The 17,649-nt window shown below is 39.7% G+C and overlaps 2 protein-coding genes across 3 annotated transcripts in view; one reads left to right on the plus strand and one right to left on the minus strand.

Moving 5' to 3' along the window:
• col9a3 (collagen, type IX, alpha 3) overlaps positions 1-15,210 on the plus strand; it is a 20,419-nt gene extending 5,209 nt beyond the window's left edge. The window contains exons 6-32 of the mRNA XM_035656051.1: positions 5,436-5,471; positions 5,719-5,742; positions 5,908-5,961; positions 7,017-7,070; positions 7,268-7,309; positions 7,401-7,457; positions 7,611-7,664; positions 7,807-7,860; positions 8,160-8,213; positions 8,337-8,390; positions 8,513-8,566; positions 8,649-8,702; positions 8,787-8,840; positions 8,932-8,985; positions 9,192-9,236; positions 9,333-9,386; positions 9,524-9,577; positions 10,321-10,374; positions 10,466-10,537; positions 11,393-11,428; positions 11,625-11,669; positions 12,077-12,109; positions 12,760-12,906; positions 13,036-13,090; positions 13,191-13,373; positions 13,931-14,008; positions 14,354-15,210. Coding sequence (XP_035511944.1) covers positions 5,436-5,471; positions 5,719-5,742; positions 5,908-5,961; positions 7,017-7,070; positions 7,268-7,309; positions 7,401-7,457; positions 7,611-7,664; positions 7,807-7,860; positions 8,160-8,213; positions 8,337-8,390; positions 8,513-8,566; positions 8,649-8,702; positions 8,787-8,840; positions 8,932-8,985; positions 9,192-9,236; positions 9,333-9,386; positions 9,524-9,577; positions 10,321-10,374; positions 10,466-10,537; positions 11,393-11,428; positions 11,625-11,669; positions 12,077-12,109; positions 12,760-12,906; positions 13,036-13,090; positions 13,191-13,373; positions 13,931-14,008; positions 14,354-14,538 — 1,740 coding nt within the window. The 3' untranslated portion in view covers positions 14,539-15,210. The remainder of the gene's footprint in view (positions 1-5,435; positions 5,472-5,718; positions 5,743-5,907; positions 5,962-7,016; positions 7,071-7,267; positions 7,310-7,400; positions 7,458-7,610; positions 7,665-7,806; positions 7,861-8,159; positions 8,214-8,336; positions 8,391-8,512; positions 8,567-8,648; positions 8,703-8,786; positions 8,841-8,931; positions 8,986-9,191; positions 9,237-9,332; positions 9,387-9,523; positions 9,578-10,320; positions 10,375-10,465; positions 10,538-11,392; positions 11,429-11,624; positions 11,670-12,076; positions 12,110-12,759; positions 12,907-13,035; positions 13,091-13,190; positions 13,374-13,930; positions 14,009-14,353) is intronic.
• A 556-nt stretch (positions 15,211-15,766) lies between these two features.
• LOC118323966 (transcription factor-like 5 protein) overlaps positions 15,767-17,649 on the minus strand; it is a 4,163-nt gene continuing 2,280 nt past the window's right edge. For both annotated transcript variants that reach the window (XM_035656052.1, XM_035656053.1), the window contains 2 exons: positions 16,764-16,905; positions 15,767-16,373 (listed from right to left, as the gene is read on the minus strand). In XM_035656052.1, coding sequence (XP_035511945.1) covers positions 16,248-16,373; positions 16,764-16,905 — 268 coding nt within the window. In that variant the 3' untranslated portion in view covers positions 15,767-16,247. The remainder of the gene's footprint in view (positions 16,374-16,763; positions 16,906-17,649) is intronic.

Raw genomic sequence — 17,649 nt, forward strand, 5'->3', positions numbered from 1 at the left:
GTTTCTGAGGGGTTTGGTTAGGTCTACAGCAAGGAAAAGAAAAATATATATAGATAGATAATATAATAGAAATATGATTCATAAAAATAGAAAATAAATAAAAAAAAAAAAAAAAAAGAAAAAAAAAAAAATAATAGTCAAATAATACAGAAAGAAGATATAGGATAGAAAAAAAAAAAAAATAATAATAGAATAGGTAGAAAAATAAAACATACATAAGAAATAATATAGAGACATAGAAAAATAATAAAAAATATGATAATAGAAAAAAAAATAATAACAAAATAAAAGACAAAAAAAAATAAATAAAATAATAAAATAAAAAAATAAACCATATCAAGAGCTAAAAATATATAAAATAGAAGAAACAATGTAGTATAGGAAAAAATAGCTGAATATATGAGAGAGTGCGTTTACTGCTGGCTAGAAATGAGTGTAGCGCGCGAAAAAGCGAAAAAACACGAGCCTCTCAGATCGGTAAACTGTAGATGTGATGAGTCAGAGATGGTAGGTAAAAAGAGAAGAGAATAAGATATAAGAAAATATAGGATTCTTTTTGTTGCTAGAAAAAAGGTACAATAGGAGAGAGAAGAAAATAGAGAAGATAGTAAAAAATACACATTTGCCAAAATAAAAAAAAAAAAAAAAAAAAAAAATAGAACAATGGGTGAGAGGAAAAAATAATGTATATATAGAGAGACAAAAAAAAAAAAATAAATAATGAAAAAAAAAAAAAAAAATAAATATAGTAAATAATATAAAAAATATATATATATATATATAATATATAAAATAGAAAAATAATAGATATAATAAGTAATATAAGATATAAATAACCAAAAATATAGATAAAAAATAAAATAAAAAAATATACTATTTAATATTAGTTAACGATAGGAGAAAAAAAAAAATAAAATAAAATAATATAAGAAGAATAGAAAATAAAATATATAATACAAAAAAACAAGGTCTTCCTGTTTTCTCCACCAACTTCAAGATCGTTTACTGTTTCATCCATTACTTTGCCAAAAATGACTTTAACAAACTTGTTCCGGTAATAAATGTCAATGTGAATTTCTGTGGTGCGCTCTTCTTCTTTCTTAACTTTAACCTTGCCATGATTATTTTGTTTTCTTCCTCCCGCATCTCACTTTGGTTTACCCTCCCTCACAGCTGTATTTGTGTTGCCTCGAGAGGGCAAAGACTCCAAATAAAAAGGGCTCACACACAGTGATTTGTTACCTACTCACTGAATCCTCAGTCTGCACTGACATTACGCGGTGATATGGAACAGCTCACAAACGAACAGCATGTGAGGCAGCAGAAAAATGACCTATACAATACACTAAAATGAAAATGAAACAAGTTCATCATTACTGTTAAGCTGATCACCTACTCTGGTTTGCGATGGAGCTGTCGATCCAGCTCTCAGCTATAGCGCTGTCTCTCGCATGCTTATTACATCCTGTTTGGTCTGATCACGACTCTATTGAACCTGCCATGGACCTGTGTAATTGCCCTGCTAATTAGGGACAGGTCGGGTTGACGCCTCCTCATTAGTTGGACTAAATAGTTGAATTCATATCCTGTCTTGGAGGTGAACTCTTGCAGCCTTAAGGTGGGCGAGTCTGTCTAATCCCTTCCTATCTCCATTATATCGTAATGTGAGAAAATAAAAGATAAAAAACTCGCCCCACTGTTTAATAAGGAATACGACCGTACGGCGTGCAGTAGTTCGCTCTCCTCGCTCGCAACACTGCGCCTAGATAATTCTGCCCCTGACATCTCTTCCTGTACGGCAAAATACTATAGATATTGCAAACACATACAGTGCTTTTAACAGAATATAGAGTGAGGACAATAAAGATACATGAAAATTCCGGGGCTGGAATTAGGAGAACGCAGCAGAACATAAACTACAAAATTCAACTGAATCACATATCTAAACAATCAAAACTTCCAAAAGAGGAACTGAGCGAGACTTGCAACACAACAAATCCGGCACACTCGAGTCGCCAACCACCCACGCACAACAATTAAAAATCGTCACCTGCTTAGCCACAATCGTAGCCAAATTTCCTACACACCAGCATCACTAAGCCGGCCAATGAACACATGCAGTGTACTCTTTGTAAAAAAAAAACCACAAAACAACAAAACCAATAAATAGGCAAAAATATAAGATAGTATAACGATAGTGTAATATAAATAATAGGACTGACAAATACTAAACTGAATGTATATAAAAAAAAAAAATGGCAAACAACAGACAGGCAAGATCGACCGTAATAAAACAAAGCCGAGAAAAAGAAGTCACTAACATCAAAAAATTGGCGTGCCAAAAAAAAAAACAACAAACAAAGACAAACCAAAACAAAATTACCAGAGAGATCAAAAAACCAAAGACTTATAAGAAGAAAACAACTTACTAGAGATTTCCCCAGAAGGGGATAACAAATAATTACAGACAGACATAGGACCTGTCAACACTAGAAAAAAACAAAAAAAGAGCAGAAAAATCAAATCATAAATGACATCGCGTGACTACTGGTCATATTTAAAAACATGATAAGCACGAAAATCCTGCATCAACAAAATTAAATTCAATTTTACGGAGTGTCATAGCAGAAACCCGCTACCCTGTTCACTGCATAGGCAGTCGCATCTCTGCTCGTGCAATTTCCCCTGACATACAGAATGGGGTGGGGTGTGCTCTCTGTCATTTTCTACTCAAGAATTGTCTGAGTCCGTGTTCTCATGCCGGCCAGCTTTACAGCTACCGGCGTCCTGGCACTGGGCTGTTCGCTGGTCGACCTGCGCCTCTTCCTGCTCTTCCCTTTTGGGCCCTCGCCAGGCACGGAGCCCTCCGCTCCGTGCGTGGTGACTGTGCTTCGAAGGTGGGCTGAATTTTTTTGAAGGGAGATGAGAACGTGATGGGGTCTTTTTTTTTTTCTTGGTCTTAGTTTTTCATTGTTCTGTTTTGGGGTTCTGTGAGAATATAGTTTATATTACAATCAAAGAGAAGGCTTCACACCATTCCATGCTCGGTTAGGAATAAACAAGTTGTACCGTTTGTAACATATCATTTTTTTGAAGTGATGTTGCAGTTATTTTTCTTGTTAAGAGAACCGTCATTAATAACACGTTTTTTTTGTATTTGTTATTGTGTTACAGTGAGAGAACGTGACAACATGCGGACCCTCAATCACCACCACGCTAAATCCTTCCATACAGTCCCGATAACACCTGACTTGATTTTTTGGAAATTACTTACTGGTTTCCCTGCAGTTCCGCACGGTTTCCCGCTCTTGCCCTGTTAATAGACAGAAAAAATGCTGAATAAGACAACAAACAGCTGTTTCTTATTCATACTCTTTGCACACTGCCACACAGGCCAAACTAACCTCCAGTGCTCGCTGTGGGAGGAACGCATTTTTAAACTTAAGATTATTCTAATTTTTGCTGTACCAAAACAGAAACATATTTAAAGTAAAAGATCGCCAGAGTCCTGTGGACTGCTTCAGCTCACTATAGGACTATGATGTTCAGCTTGTTGCCGTGGGCTGGGAGACACTCCCAATTACCTACACTGTGCGACGCTGCACTGGCACCATGATAAAAAGCTCATTTTCTTGGTTTTGTACAGGAGGCGGGCTGACGGTCACAGGGAGAGGTGTGAGGGAAACTTTTTCCCCTAACGATGCTCTCCAGTGTTGCGGGAATGTATGAATGGGGCCTCTGTGTGCTAAACTGCTTCTGCAGTCCAAAAATAAGCACAAAAGAAAAACTTTGAGACTTTCCTCGACATAAGACATCTCAACCATATCTACACATTTTTCATGACAAAAATGCAAGAATAATGATGAAGAAATAACACATTTAAGAAAGGGTTCTTTTGTCACTGATGGGCTACCAGTGTGTGTTCCTTGATACTGTGCTGCAATAATTGGTCATCTTAAACTTTATGATAATAAAGTCTCAAACATCCTTGTTACTTATATTTTTTGTTTTTACTAACATCATATTACACAGAACAGCAAAACCATTTAGAACAGTAACTAATCTTGTGCTTAAATGTTCAGAGAATTGATCTTGTTTGGTGTCAGCATTCACTGTTATAAATACAGGGATGGTTTGCTTAGGTGACATATAGCTGTATGACTTAAAGAAGATGCAAAGCATTCCACATTGCGTATATCTAAGCTCACTTTTGAAGTTTAATATGATAATTTAGCCATCGAACTTTTGTTCGATGCTTTTCACCACAGAAGATCTATTTAGTAGCACACACGTCCCGCTCACAACGCCCCCCCCCCACGCGCCCTCGACCTGACGGGGGACTCTGACCGATCGATGGTGTGGTGCGCGGCAGCCTGCTGCCTCCCTCCTTATCGGCCCGCCCGCACCGGACTGCCAACCCCTCCCCTGTGAAAAGACTAACATCTAGAACCCCCCCTGTTCTCCCTCCTTATACACAGAAACCACCCCTCCCCCCCGCCCCCTCTCCCCACAAGCATCCCCTCGTCACACCACCCACGCCACTGATCCCCCCGCTGTCCACCACCATGAATCCTACTGTCACCCCCACCTCCCCCTCCTGATATCGATGCTCAACTTTTCGCGCTGACTCTCCCCCCCCTCGCACTCCCTCGCTCTTACCCGCACTCGCCCCCGCCCCGCGCGCAACCCCTCCACATCACGTTCAACCCACTACTCCGCACCACAGCCTATGACCGGCTCCAACACCACCTCACCTTGTCCCTAACAGATTTATCCTTACCCTCATTTGCCGCCGCTTCCGGCTTACCCCCTGTAACCCATAGCGGCCCCGACCACTTGTACGTTCTTTAAGTAAAGAGACTGTCCCCTCCGCCCGGGTTCTGAGGTGGCCGGTGGTCACGTCACTCGGCCGGTGCCTGCTTTCCTGGTTGCGCATGGGGGATCCACTGGTGGCCCAGGAGTCCCCTCTGCCCGGCCTCCTTGCCAGATTAAAATTCTTCAATCAGGTCGAGTCTTCCGTGTAAGTTTTATTTGTGAAACAACTGGATTGTTGTGAATCTGTAGGCAGACTATCAAAATAAAGTGTTACCAAACCTTATAGTAACCGCCCTTACAATAACTAAAAAGCGCTGTTGAATGGCAGCCCCCATTAGTAGTCTAAAACGGTGCAGAACAGGGTTTAAATTTGAATATGTTAATATAGTTTTAGTTGTACACAGTAAACACTGGCTCCATGTGCAGAGCTCAGAGCAGCTCGTTATTGTGCATTGATTTCATTAACATGCCCAAATTTCAGTTACCTATGAGAGAGAAAGTCCACAAATGGATAATTATTATCTTAAAAGACTGAATATGCAGGTCTCAAGATGTCTTTTAAATTGTTTATGATTATTTTGTCCTAAAAGTTGATTGCATTTTGCCTTTTCTCTCTACAGGGTGACGCTGGACCTCCTGGGCCACCTGGATCTCCTGTAAGTACCAGTTGACATAAAGATAATGAGGACACTTTTGAAAGTGTCCCAGCAATACTCAGATTATAGTTTGCTGATCTAACTGGACAGCAAAAGTGTATATCCAGCTCACGGCAACAACCTGGGACAAACGTTCAAAGCGGTTTTAATGCAGTAATATATCACGTGGTGGATATTGATGTTGTGAGTAAATCTAATCATCCCCTCGGTGTTTGTGACTTAATTTGCCTTCCTGTGTCTTCCGTAGGGCAGAGGGAGACCAGGAGCTGCAGTGAGTACACAGCACTGTCTTTTTTCTAATCATTCTTACGTGCCCAAAGAAGGAGATTGTGATGTGTTTGTAGCATTTTTACATTTTGCTATAGCTTGTGTTGCCCTTATTGTGTGCTATATGTACTCCGATGTTTTGCACACACCAAGTCTCTTTTGTTTCCAGGGACTACCTGGAACCAACGGGTTGCCAGGCGGAGTCGGACCCCAGGGTCCAGCAGTGAGTATCTGTCTGATCTCCCCAATCACACTTCCTGTCGTCCTCATGAAGGAGTTACATCCTCCGATTCAGAATGAGATAATCAAATAATTCTTAATATCTATTCTAGTTTATTCTATCCTTGATTTAATACCCTGTTGGCCACAGAAAGCCAGCCATCAAAATTTATCATCCAGTTAATTTATTATGTGAATAGATAATAAACAGCAAAATTCATACACAAGCCTCTGCAGCAGACACAGTAAAGCTGATACTGATTGAGATCCAGCAGGTTTTTCTCACAGTTCTGCTGAAATCAACCAGTACAACATTGCCCTAAATTCTTATATAATGTAGCAGGAGCAGGAGGATAAGAATAACTACTGGAGAGGAAGGACACTTTGATATGTGGACTGGCCTAGTGTTTCTACTGGGTCACACTTCATTTAGATTATCCAGTGCTCATTCTCAGCTTATGTGTAACTTAAAGCACGCTCGCAGAATTCATCTTAAGGTTGGGGTTAACATTAAAAATACTGTGTGGCTCAGTAATGGGATTGTTGTCAGGGTTACCATAGTCTACAGAGATGATGCAAGGGGTCAATACTTTTTACCACCTTAAAAATCCCCTCCACACATGTTTTAAGACATATAAAAAAAGTCGGCTTTAAATAATAATTTGTGTCTGATACAGTTTTTCCACAGAAGAGTTCAATCACCTAAGAATTAAAAATTCTTAGAATTACATCTACTCTATCTTTCCTCGTTAAGGAATTTAGTAAGTTTCATGTCCCTAAATCATGCTTGTATATACTCATTAACTCAGATTGAACGTGAGCACAGAGAAAGTCGTCAAATGTCAGACTGCTTATATATCATTCTGCACAGTGAAGGTCAAACATCCAATGAAGTGATAATGAGCAAATCACATTTCTTTGAGTGGGTGGGGAATTTAAGTGTAACTCTTCCCTCAGCCACAACCACAACTGATTGTAATAACTTCACTGAGCTGACATGTTGCAGATCGACTCTAACTTTGATACAATCTGGAAAACCTTTTTTTATCTGTTTCTCAGGGTGCTGAGGGTCTTCCAGGACTTCCTGGACCTGCTGGCCCTGATGGACCACCAGTAAGTGCAGGCATAATTATATACATGATAACTGGTGCTGCTGATACAGTATAGTTATTTACTGTATTTTTCCACTGCCACCCAGTGGATCTCTTGTTGAATGTCTGTGAAGTCACACATGCACATTAGTGTATTGACATTAACATTAATAAAACAACTCTTAATGTGCCGTGTGGTATCATTTCTCCTTGTGTCAGGGTCTTCCTGGTACTCTTCATGATCTTAGCGGTGACCTTCTGGTAAGTTTTCAATCGTGCACCTGTGACAGCAGCGTAATGACAGCATACAGTGGGTGTAGAGTCCTCAGTGTTTTGTCTCTGTCCTCTACAGTGTCCTGCAATCTGCCCCTCTGGTCCCTCCGGTTCTCCTGGGATGCCAGGATTCAAGGTAAATATAGTTTCTGTCATGGTTCCTTTTTTGATTTGCTTTGAATTATATGCTGCTCAGTATGTCTATGGGAATATACACCACTCATGTCACCCTGCACCCTCGCAATACATTTCCTCATGCACACTCACGCCTGTATCCTTGCTCTTGTAGGGTCACACAGGGCATAAAGGAGACAAGGGAGAGGCTGGAAAAAATGGAGAGAAGGTGAGTTTATTACGTGATATAAATATTTTGGCTGCTGTCAGTGAAATTATGGGCTAAAAAATAGTTTTATTGAGTATAGCTGCTTGTATTTCTGTGATTTCATGTTTTTGTTACCATCCTAAGTGTCCTGTTCTGTCTCAAGGGTGATCCTGGCCCACCTGGCCCACCAGGTATTCCTGGGACTGTGGGTCTGCAGGTGAGTTACATAAAGATTTTTTAAACTGTCAGACTTATTTTTTCTGTTCTTGTGTATATCCATTTTTTAAATTAAATATCCTGAGTAAGACTGCATGAAAACATATTGCGATTATGGTGACAGCTATTATGATACGTGGGAATGATCATTTTTGCATCACAATTTTCATTTGGATATTGCACTTGACCATAATGTGATTTAAATAATATTAATTAAATTGAGATTAATAGTACAGCCCTAATCCTGAGTTTTTTTTATGTTTTGAAGTGTCTTCATAATGGTCTAATGTTGTGTTTCAGGGCCCACGTGGTCTCAGAGGTTTACAAGGCCCAATGGGACCTGTAGGAGACAGAGTAAGCAACTTTTACAACATGGTTACTCCTTCCTTGATCAGCTTGTTATCACTCACAATGTAGACATTCACATTTGTGTACCTACAGTATGTTTCCTTTGACCTTCTACTCTGTTGATCCTAGGGCCTGCCTGGTTTCAGAGGCAAACCTGGCATCGCTGGCATCATTGGAAAGACAGTGAGTATCTCCTTGTTTATACACACTTGAAATAAAAACTGTGTTTGGTAGTAGCTTGCAGACAGAATAGACGTCTGGTCCCATCAATGAATAGCTGTGTGTGTTTCATCTGATGTCTCCAGGGTGATGCTGGAGAGAAAGGACCACAGGGATTCAGAGGACCCAAAGGAGAAATTGTAAGTAAAAGACTTAGATTTGTGACTATTGGTTTCACAAGTATACATAAGAGGTATAACATCCTGATGTGTCTTTTAACAGGGTAAAATTGGTCCCAAAGGAGGTCCTGGTGGAGCAGGACCCAAAGGAGAGCCTGTAAGTGGATATCTAAAAAATTATACGTTTTTATAATAAATCACCTCAAAGAACGACAAGGCTCATATGTGACGTCTTCTACAGGGTATTCCTGGCAGAGATGGGAAAGATGGTACACCAGGATTAGATGGCGAGAAGGTAAATTGCGCTTTTTCTTTCTTTTATGCTGTGGGCTTAAATTGGAGTTCACTGCCTGAGTGAGGCTCACAGTGTTGTGTTGCGTTGACAGGGTGATGCTGGACGCCACGGGGTAGTCGGAGAGAAAGGACCAAACGGCCTTCCTGTAAGTATTTAGAAATAGACTTGAGTGTTTCCTGTCTAATTGATAATACATCCTTCATTACCTTGAGTCTAAGTAGCAGTTTGATTGTCATATACACTCTCAGCACCATTTTGCACATTTGTTTTCTCATAGCCTTAAAACTGATAACATAGGGTGTATGCAGACACTCTCAGTAAAGTCATCGTTATGTTCTTTTTCTGTTCCAGGGTCTCCAAGGAAAAGCTGGTTCAAAGGGGTCTAAAGGAGAAGTTGTGAGTACTACAACAGAACAGAAATAGCCTTTAACCTTAAAGCTAAGATTAGGACCATGGATGACAACTTTTACTCTCTCTCTAATTTTACACCAGGGTGATCCAGGGAAGTCTGGAGAGACGGGACCCTCTGGAGAGCCAGGTATTCCTGTATGTATCTGATGGGCTTTTTTTGGGGGGGTATTACTGGGTCACAGCCTCTCTGACTTGTCACTTAACTCCACTTGGAACGTCTGGACTCGAAACTTTCCTGACTTGTCCACGCCATCTTTTGTCTCCTCCCTCAGGGTGATATTGGCATCCCAGGAGAGAGGGGGATAGCAGGACCCAGAGGAGTGGCTGTAAGTTATTGCTTAAACAATCGATAATGCAGTGTGTACTTGCATCTGTTGTCAAATTGCTGCACTGCTTGTGTAGCTATAAAAGCTTCAAAAGCATCCATTACAGGACATTTAAAAATAACCTTTGCCCCATTTAGAAGCCAAATTATTAGACTTTCTGCTGCACAGATGGTCAGCTGTTAAATTAAACCAATTTACATAATTTAGACTCAGTTTCCAACACTTTGAAGCATACTCTTTTAATAACCGGTGTGGGTATTTGAATGCATAATGACATGAGAAAGAAACGGAATTAATGTCCCCATCAAGACCACAATGCAAAGCAGCCTACAGCATGCATTTGCTCAGAGATAAAACAGGAATAGCAGGATAATAAACTGCTGCCCTTTGAAGTTAATGATATTCTGCCACTGAAGTACTAACAGTATTGTGCCTGATACAGTGGCATGTTCAGGTGGAGTCTGTTAGTAATGGAGGGCCAGTGATGAGAGCAGGTATTCATAAAGTAGGAATTCATAAACAGAGAAGTCTTTGTTTTTCACATCAGACCCTGCGGCGAGGGAAAAAAAGGATAAAACAGCATAGGAATTAACACACCCTTCCTCTCGCACACTGCACTGCATAATAAATCATACCTCACACAAGCATCATGCTATTTTAGCAGGAAAACATCAATATCCTGTTTGTTTTACTACTGGCTGTTCATCACAGTGGGATTACATGACAATGTCTGTTTCCAACAGGGAGGTATTGGACCAGCGGGCAACCCCGGGCCTCAGGGAGTGAAAGGCTTCCAGGTCAGTTTCATGACATCACCAGTCATTATCAGTATTTTTATTTTTTTTAATTATCAGGTAGCTTACTGGTTGTGTGCGTCATCTACTGCAGGGGGTAAAAGGAGCCTTGGGGGATCCAGGTCTTCCAGGTCCAACAGGAATCCGTGGAGAGTTTGGTGAAAGGGTGAGTGTGATGTGTGTGACAATAATAAATGTATCCCAGGGCTTAACGTCATCTAGTGTAATCCATGAAGCAGTGTGGGGCTGCAGCTTTGTTATAGCAATAAATATTCTCTCAGTTGTTATTGATTAATCTACCAGTTATTTATTTAACCAATTAATCATTTTGGTCTATCAAATGTCAACGTATAGCTCATTGTAACGTCCTAAAATGTCTTTTGTCTGATCAGAGGTCCAAAATCTAAAGATATTCAGTTTACTGTCATAGAAGACTAAGAAAACATGAACATATGCAGATTTTAGAAGCTGGAACCAGAAATGTTTACTTTGTTCTTAAATATGACTCAAAACATTTAGTGTTTTATCAAAGGAGTTGCTGATTAATTTGCTGTCGATTGACTAAATGCTAAAACGAACTGATTAATCATTCCAGCTTTAATACGTTATGTAAATAACAACAACAAAAACAGGTGCAAGTCAAACTCCAAACTCCAAATTTAAACATAATACTTTAAGATATGTCTCTGCACAGCAGCGTATCTCTACGCAATCACAGACAGAGCAGCATGGGAGGATACTGTATGTCAATAACCAGGTTGTCCCACCTCAGTCTTACTGGTATAAAGTCAGACTGCAGCCAGGACAGATCTCAAACACAAAAAGGCCTCCTGTTCAGAATCTGAGGACAGAACAAAGCCGGTCTTTATCCCCGCTCATGGTTCCCCTCAACCAGCCCACCTCACTTCCCTTCATCCCCCCTTCCCTCTGCCACCGCCGGCCTTCCACAAAATGTCTCTACATGGCTCTCATTTATATTCTCTCTCTCTCTCTCTCTCTCTCTCCTTCTTCAACCCTATAGGGCCCAGTTGGAGCTTCTGGAGCAAAAGGAGACATGGTAAATATTTCTAAGTCAAAGTTCAAGCTGGTCAAGCTTAAATGTGATCTTCACTGAATGCCTTCATAGTCTTCATCCGTCAGCCCAAGTGAATTCAGATGTGTTGTAGTCAGCTGACATTGTTCAAACAAGGAGAAAACAAAACTGGAGTCGTGAGACTGAGTCAAATAATTCAGATCTGATGTTGTCTCCCTAGGGTGTGGCAGGAAGTGATGGTTTACCAGGAGAAAATGGAGAACCTGTGAGTATTTTCTACATTTTCACTGTTCGATCAGGATCCAAACACAAACACAGCATTAGTGATTCTAGAGAATCATTACTCCATTAGCAGTAATTAGTTACACAATTGATTCAGGACTCTGCTCTGAAGGAGAAAACACATTACACCTATTTTACATTGGTTGCATGTCAGTTTTTGTATAGATTTTAACATTTTATTGTTTATAAACCACTTTTATTGTCTTGCACCAGCCTATTTCCTGTTTTCTATTTTATTTTTTTATTGTCTACTTTATTAGTTTTAATATATCACCTTTATTTTGTCTTTGAATCTTCGAATTGCAATAACCTGTATGAAAGGTGCTGAACAAATACATCTTTGTAATGTCAAATCATATTTTTAACTTATGTTAATGTCCTTTTTTTCAGGGTCCTTTTGGCCCAGTTGGACAAAAAGGACAGGTGAGCTACATTAATGTTTTCATTTGCGTTTGTATGTCCTCATACCTCTCCTTGACCCCGTTCCCTCCGAACCAGTTTTCTACTAGTAGTAGACGTCCGTTTATTAACACAAAACATAGTAAGATCAGATGGTGTGTGTGGGTGTAATTAGCCAGCACAAGTTTATTCCAAACTCCCTCACCGAGCATTAAAAACTGGTGCCTCTCTCTCAGCTCCGAGCTGTTGCCCACTTGTCAGACTCATTGCACATGATTCTGCTTCACATTCCAGGTTTAATAGGATTAATTAGAAATAGGTATTGCTGCTTTTGCTTTATTGGCCTGTTGGCTGCTATCGCCACGAGGGAGAGCCGAGCCACATTAAGTGCAGCAGAATTTATGTAATTAGAGACGCGGTACTGATGAGTCTCACTCTCGTAGTCTCATTTACTGTTTGCTGTGCTCGTTGGAGTAATTATCAAGCAACAAGACGCCATATGAATCCGCCCCCGCATTGTCTCAACAGACCCAGTTTGCTCCTTGGTTGGTGTTTAGTCAACGATCAAATCAGAGGCTTGTGGATGCTTTTAGCTCCAGTTTGGAAGAAATTGATTTCTTCATTTTTTGAAAAATATAATGAGTTGTTTCACAGTTAATTCTTGTTGATTATAGCCAGGGAAGCGGGGTGAACTGGGACCTAAAGGCGTGACAGGTCCACAAGGAGAGCTTGGGGCAAGAGGACCCCCAGGAAAACAAGGACCAATGGGCTTCCAAGGGGAGCAGGGTCATCCTGGAATTTCAGGAAAGACAGGCGTACCCGTGAGTGTTTTTTATCTGTACCAAACTATAAAAAATCTTGTAATTGATGGAAGCATATTATAAATGTTGCTGTTTTCTGATAACTGCTTGAACCAGCTTACATTTATGTCTTATTTACTTGTGTTTCAGGGTAAACTGGCAAGTGAGCAGCACATCAGAGAGCTTTGTGGCTCAATGATTGATGGTGAGAATCTTAATTTATCTTTGTCTGCAATTCACTTTTCACAGTTTTGAATACAAAGTAAGCAGCCCGTTGACATTCTGGTGTTTTCTATCACGTGCAGATCAGATAGCACAGCTGGCCGCTAACCTTCGAAGACCCCTGGCCCCTGGGATGGTGGGCCGCCCCGGCCCTTCTGGGGTTCCAGGAAAGCCAGGAGTTGCTGGCTCTATTGGGCATCCAGGTTCCCGTGGACCACCAGGGTACAGAGGCCTGCCAGGAGAGCTCGGAGACCCCGGTCCCAGAGGTATGAAAAATGAAATCAGTACAGACTTTCGATCTATTGGTTAGAACACAAAAATCACTTGATCAGTACCTCTTTAGTTGGACAATGAGATGATCTAATTAAATAAAAAGTCAGTGGTGGAAGAAGTACTCAGATTCTTTACTTAAATAAAAGTACCAATGAAAAAATACTCTTATTACAAGTAAAAACCTTGTATTTAAAATCCTACTTAAGTAAAAGTACTATCAGCAAAATGTACTTAAAATATCAAAGGTAAAAGTACTTGTTCTGGTTCCTGTGACTGACATATTATATATGATATTATTAGCTCTGGGCCTTTGGGCCTTGAACAGTTACTTAAATGAAACCTTCTCATAAGTTTAGAGGGAGAATCACTGTTTGGTGGAAGTCACAGACATCTGAAACATAAGAAAGGACTACAACTACACGCTGCTGTTTTATAAGGAATCACTGGTTTAATCTGTGCATTTCTAAAATGGAGTGGAGTAGAAGATTAAGCATAGTACTTGAGTAAATGCACTTTGCACCATTGATTAAGCTTTCTGTTTACACAACAGGTGATGTTGGTGAGCAAGGTGATAAGGGAACCATTGGCAAAGCTATTGATGGGCCCCCTGGAGACCAAGGATACCAAGGTATGCAGCTTTGAAGAGTACACTGTAATTAGAGCTTAGGCAGATCACAGCAAGAACGTTGTCCCCTGCCAATTTTAAGTTACTACACTGTTCATATACACCTTACTCATTTTTTTTTAACTTGTCAAACACATATATACCTAATATGATTAATGGCATTGACACACGTAAATGATTTACTGGCACAAATGTAATGGAGCCACTATGAATGTTATCAGTTACACCTGTTTTGTCTGAGAAGTCTATTGTAGTATAATCTCACAGATATCTCATACGTCTTTTACAAAACTGATAAAAGAACAGCTTTGCTACAGCTACTTTGTTTTTGACTCATTCTGTCCACAGGTCTCCCAGGAGTACCTGGAATTGTCAAAGATGGGCGTGATGGATCTCCAGGAGATCCAGGTGAGCCTGGAGAGTCAGGCAGGGTAGGTAGGACTGGGCACCAGGGACCTCCTGGAATCTGTGATACATCAGCCTGCCAGGGAGCATCGGTCGCTGGAAAATCCTCCAATCCCAAAAATCATTAAACTTCCTACAACCTGACGCCATCCACCCCTAGGAGGAAGGCTGATAAGTGAGGGAAGGAAGGAATGAAAGAAGAGAGTGATCACAAAAAATGTCCTCTTTATTTAAATATGTGTATCACAAGATGGGAAGAGTAACATCAACAGGTGTGATATTTTGAGAGGAACAGAGGAACATCCGAGGATTGACATGAATACCAGAGCAACTGAGTGACAAAAACATCCAAGATGACATCCAGAAAATAAAGTGGACAGAGGCACAGAAGAGTCCAAGAGAACAACCGCATTGCTCCAAATACTACAGTATCACATAACAAGACTTGACTTACAAACAACTGGAAAATGAATGATGAGTCCATTGTGTATAAAAACTTTGTACATGTTGTTTCCATGCCCCCTATTACCTTTGTTAACATCCTTCTGGCAGATGACTCTAAAAACAACAGTGACTGTCTCTGAGGTGAATGTGTATGCATCATGGCCCATTAATGTAAATCACAGGTGTTACCTCAACATACAGGCTTACAGTGTAAAATATGGAAATAGGCGTCAGAGGGGGGGAAGCCTCTGTCAAGGAGCTGTGTATGTATTGTAAAAGGAATAAAAAACACAAATACCCAGGTGCCCAGAAATTGTGTAGATTAATGCAAAAGATTTTAAAAACTTTTTTGATAGTTTTTTTTACAGCTTGTTTTTGGTTTTTTTGTTTTTAATTTCATGTGAAGTTGGTTCTCTACATTTGAGAGTAACAAAATAAAACTTGTGGATGCATAAATCAGTCATTGTAAAAATCAATTTAAGAATCTGAGAAGCAAAGTCAATTTTATTTTTATTTTTTCTTTTGTTTTTACATCTGCAATGACCACATCCACTATGTACTACCGGTGCTGTAACTATTAAATATACATGACCTTAAATACTATTTATTATTTGTGGGTGACTGTTGTATGTACAGTAAGATGCTACAGCGACATGTTGTAAGAAAGAACAAATAAAGCCACTTTTCAGTAAAACATTACTCTTCTCTACATATCAAATGAACAGTCTGTACTTCAGAGTAATATGCTTAACACTATGAAAGTAAAGTAATCCCATTAATTCTCAAAATTAGCAACACTTATTTCGATGTAAAACTCTTAAATATGTGATTAAAGAATAAATATTTGTGGACAATAAAACTGAACAATATACTGTATGAACAAAGTTTAACAAAAGTTTTAAAAAAATAAGAAAATTAAACAAAATCAAGCATATAAAAGATGCACATTAATGAAAATTTGCTTCATGTATGATAGCTATAGAGCTGAAATCTAATCCTAAGAGCCTTCTCTTGTTTTTCAAAGAGAAACAGTGCCCCCTATGTATGACTTTATGAAAAGTCCTGTATACAAATGTCTGTGGAGGGGGAGAAACTATATCAGCGGTAGAAGAAACGGCTCAAACATCGGCTTGATACAGTGACGTCTTTAGCTGCAGCTGGAGAAAACCACGTTTGAGCATCACACGGCCTCAGACTGAAAACCTTGCACTTTCTAAATCACTGTAAAGGAGTCAGGATCAGAGCTCCCCTCAAAAGGACACTTTTTTTGTTGGCCATTTTCAAATGTTACAACACGTCAGCCAAACTCACCACCAGACCTCATGGGACAACCCCAAGCTACTAAAATGTACTAAAATATCTGGCTGAGTTATCTGATAAAACAGTGAGGGGGTCACTGCTCTACCGTGAGAGGAATGCTCAGTGTCTCGTCCATCTCCCGGTGGATTGGGTCCTCGCCTAAAGAAGAGCCGGCTTTAAGAAAGAGTCCTTTCTCAACAGTGAATGCCTTCTGAAACTCCTGTAGAGCAGGAATAGCACATTACTGTGGTTACTGGCAGATAGTACCAGTCTGTGTCTAATTGTCTTAATTTGCTGCCATGTATTTTTTTGGAGAATAGAAATCGATTTCCACAGACTGCAAATCTACAACACTAGATGAGATGGATGCACCGCAGTAAAATAATAACGTTTATTTGATTTTAGACTGTAAAAGGGAAAATAATTTATTTGATTTGAACATTTCTAAATAACAAAAGTCATATAAAGTCAGCTTTTGGTACTTATTACTCAGGCAGCAAGAAGCAATCTAATTAAGCTCCAGGTTTCTAGTCTCAAATAATTCAGTTACAGGGTGATCAAACCAAATGCTTTTCATCAATAACTCCAACATTAAACAACACAAATGTACCTCTTTGAATGTGTCTCCGTATGTTTTATTGATGTATCTGAGGAAGGACGTGGTCCACTGCAGGGTGGTGACTTTATCTGTATCCGACTCGCAGAATGGCACCAGCATGTTCAGCTCGTCACAGCACGAACGAATCCTCTTCCTGCACAACAGCACAGATGATACAGATGTTTAAAACGAGTGTTTCTCAAACTTTACGAACATGAGACCCTGTTCTTTGATCCTAAAGTCTCATGTCCCAGTTGATTGGCGTATAGAAGACACTGTTTGGGAACCTAGAGCCATTTTTGCTTGAAAAATTACTTAAATGATAAATAGATTATTTGCAGATTCATTTTCTCATCAATTAATTAACTATATGTTTCAGCGCTCATGTTATACCCTCAAAAATTCCCACTATGGAGCAGAAATGTTGACAGCATGTACACAGCATAAACACCTGATGGATGTGTAAATTACATTAATGCAACCAATCAATAATCGTGTCCAAAAGCTCAATTTACTACTCGGGATGCACCGATACCAGTATCAGGTATCGGGTCGGATGCTGTGCAGAACTACTCCAATACTGCACCAGATACCACTTTACGGCAGCGTGATGTTATGTAACCTCTTCTTGGTTGAGCACGTAGGCGGGGAAGAAGCAATGTCAGCAGTTTGGAGATATTTGAATCAACTTTTACAACAACATTGGCAATATTTTATTTAATACAGTCAGAAAGTAAGGAACAATAAATGAAAAAAAAAAATCCTGTTTTAAAAGTCATTGTTAGAACAGTAATGGTATTAGTAAGTACTCATATTAGAACTCAATAAATATGAGTATTTGTACTTGTATGTGGTGTGAAGAAAGTGGTATTGGTGCATCCCAACTTACTTTAACACA

Source organism: Morone saxatilis, unplaced genomic scaffold (genome assembly GCF_004916995.1).
Source record: "Morone saxatilis isolate NCDOM2014 unplaced genomic scaffold, NCSU_SB_2.0 Contig15, whole genome shotgun sequence".
NCBI lineage: Eukaryota > Metazoa > Chordata > Actinopteri > Moronidae > Morone > Morone saxatilis.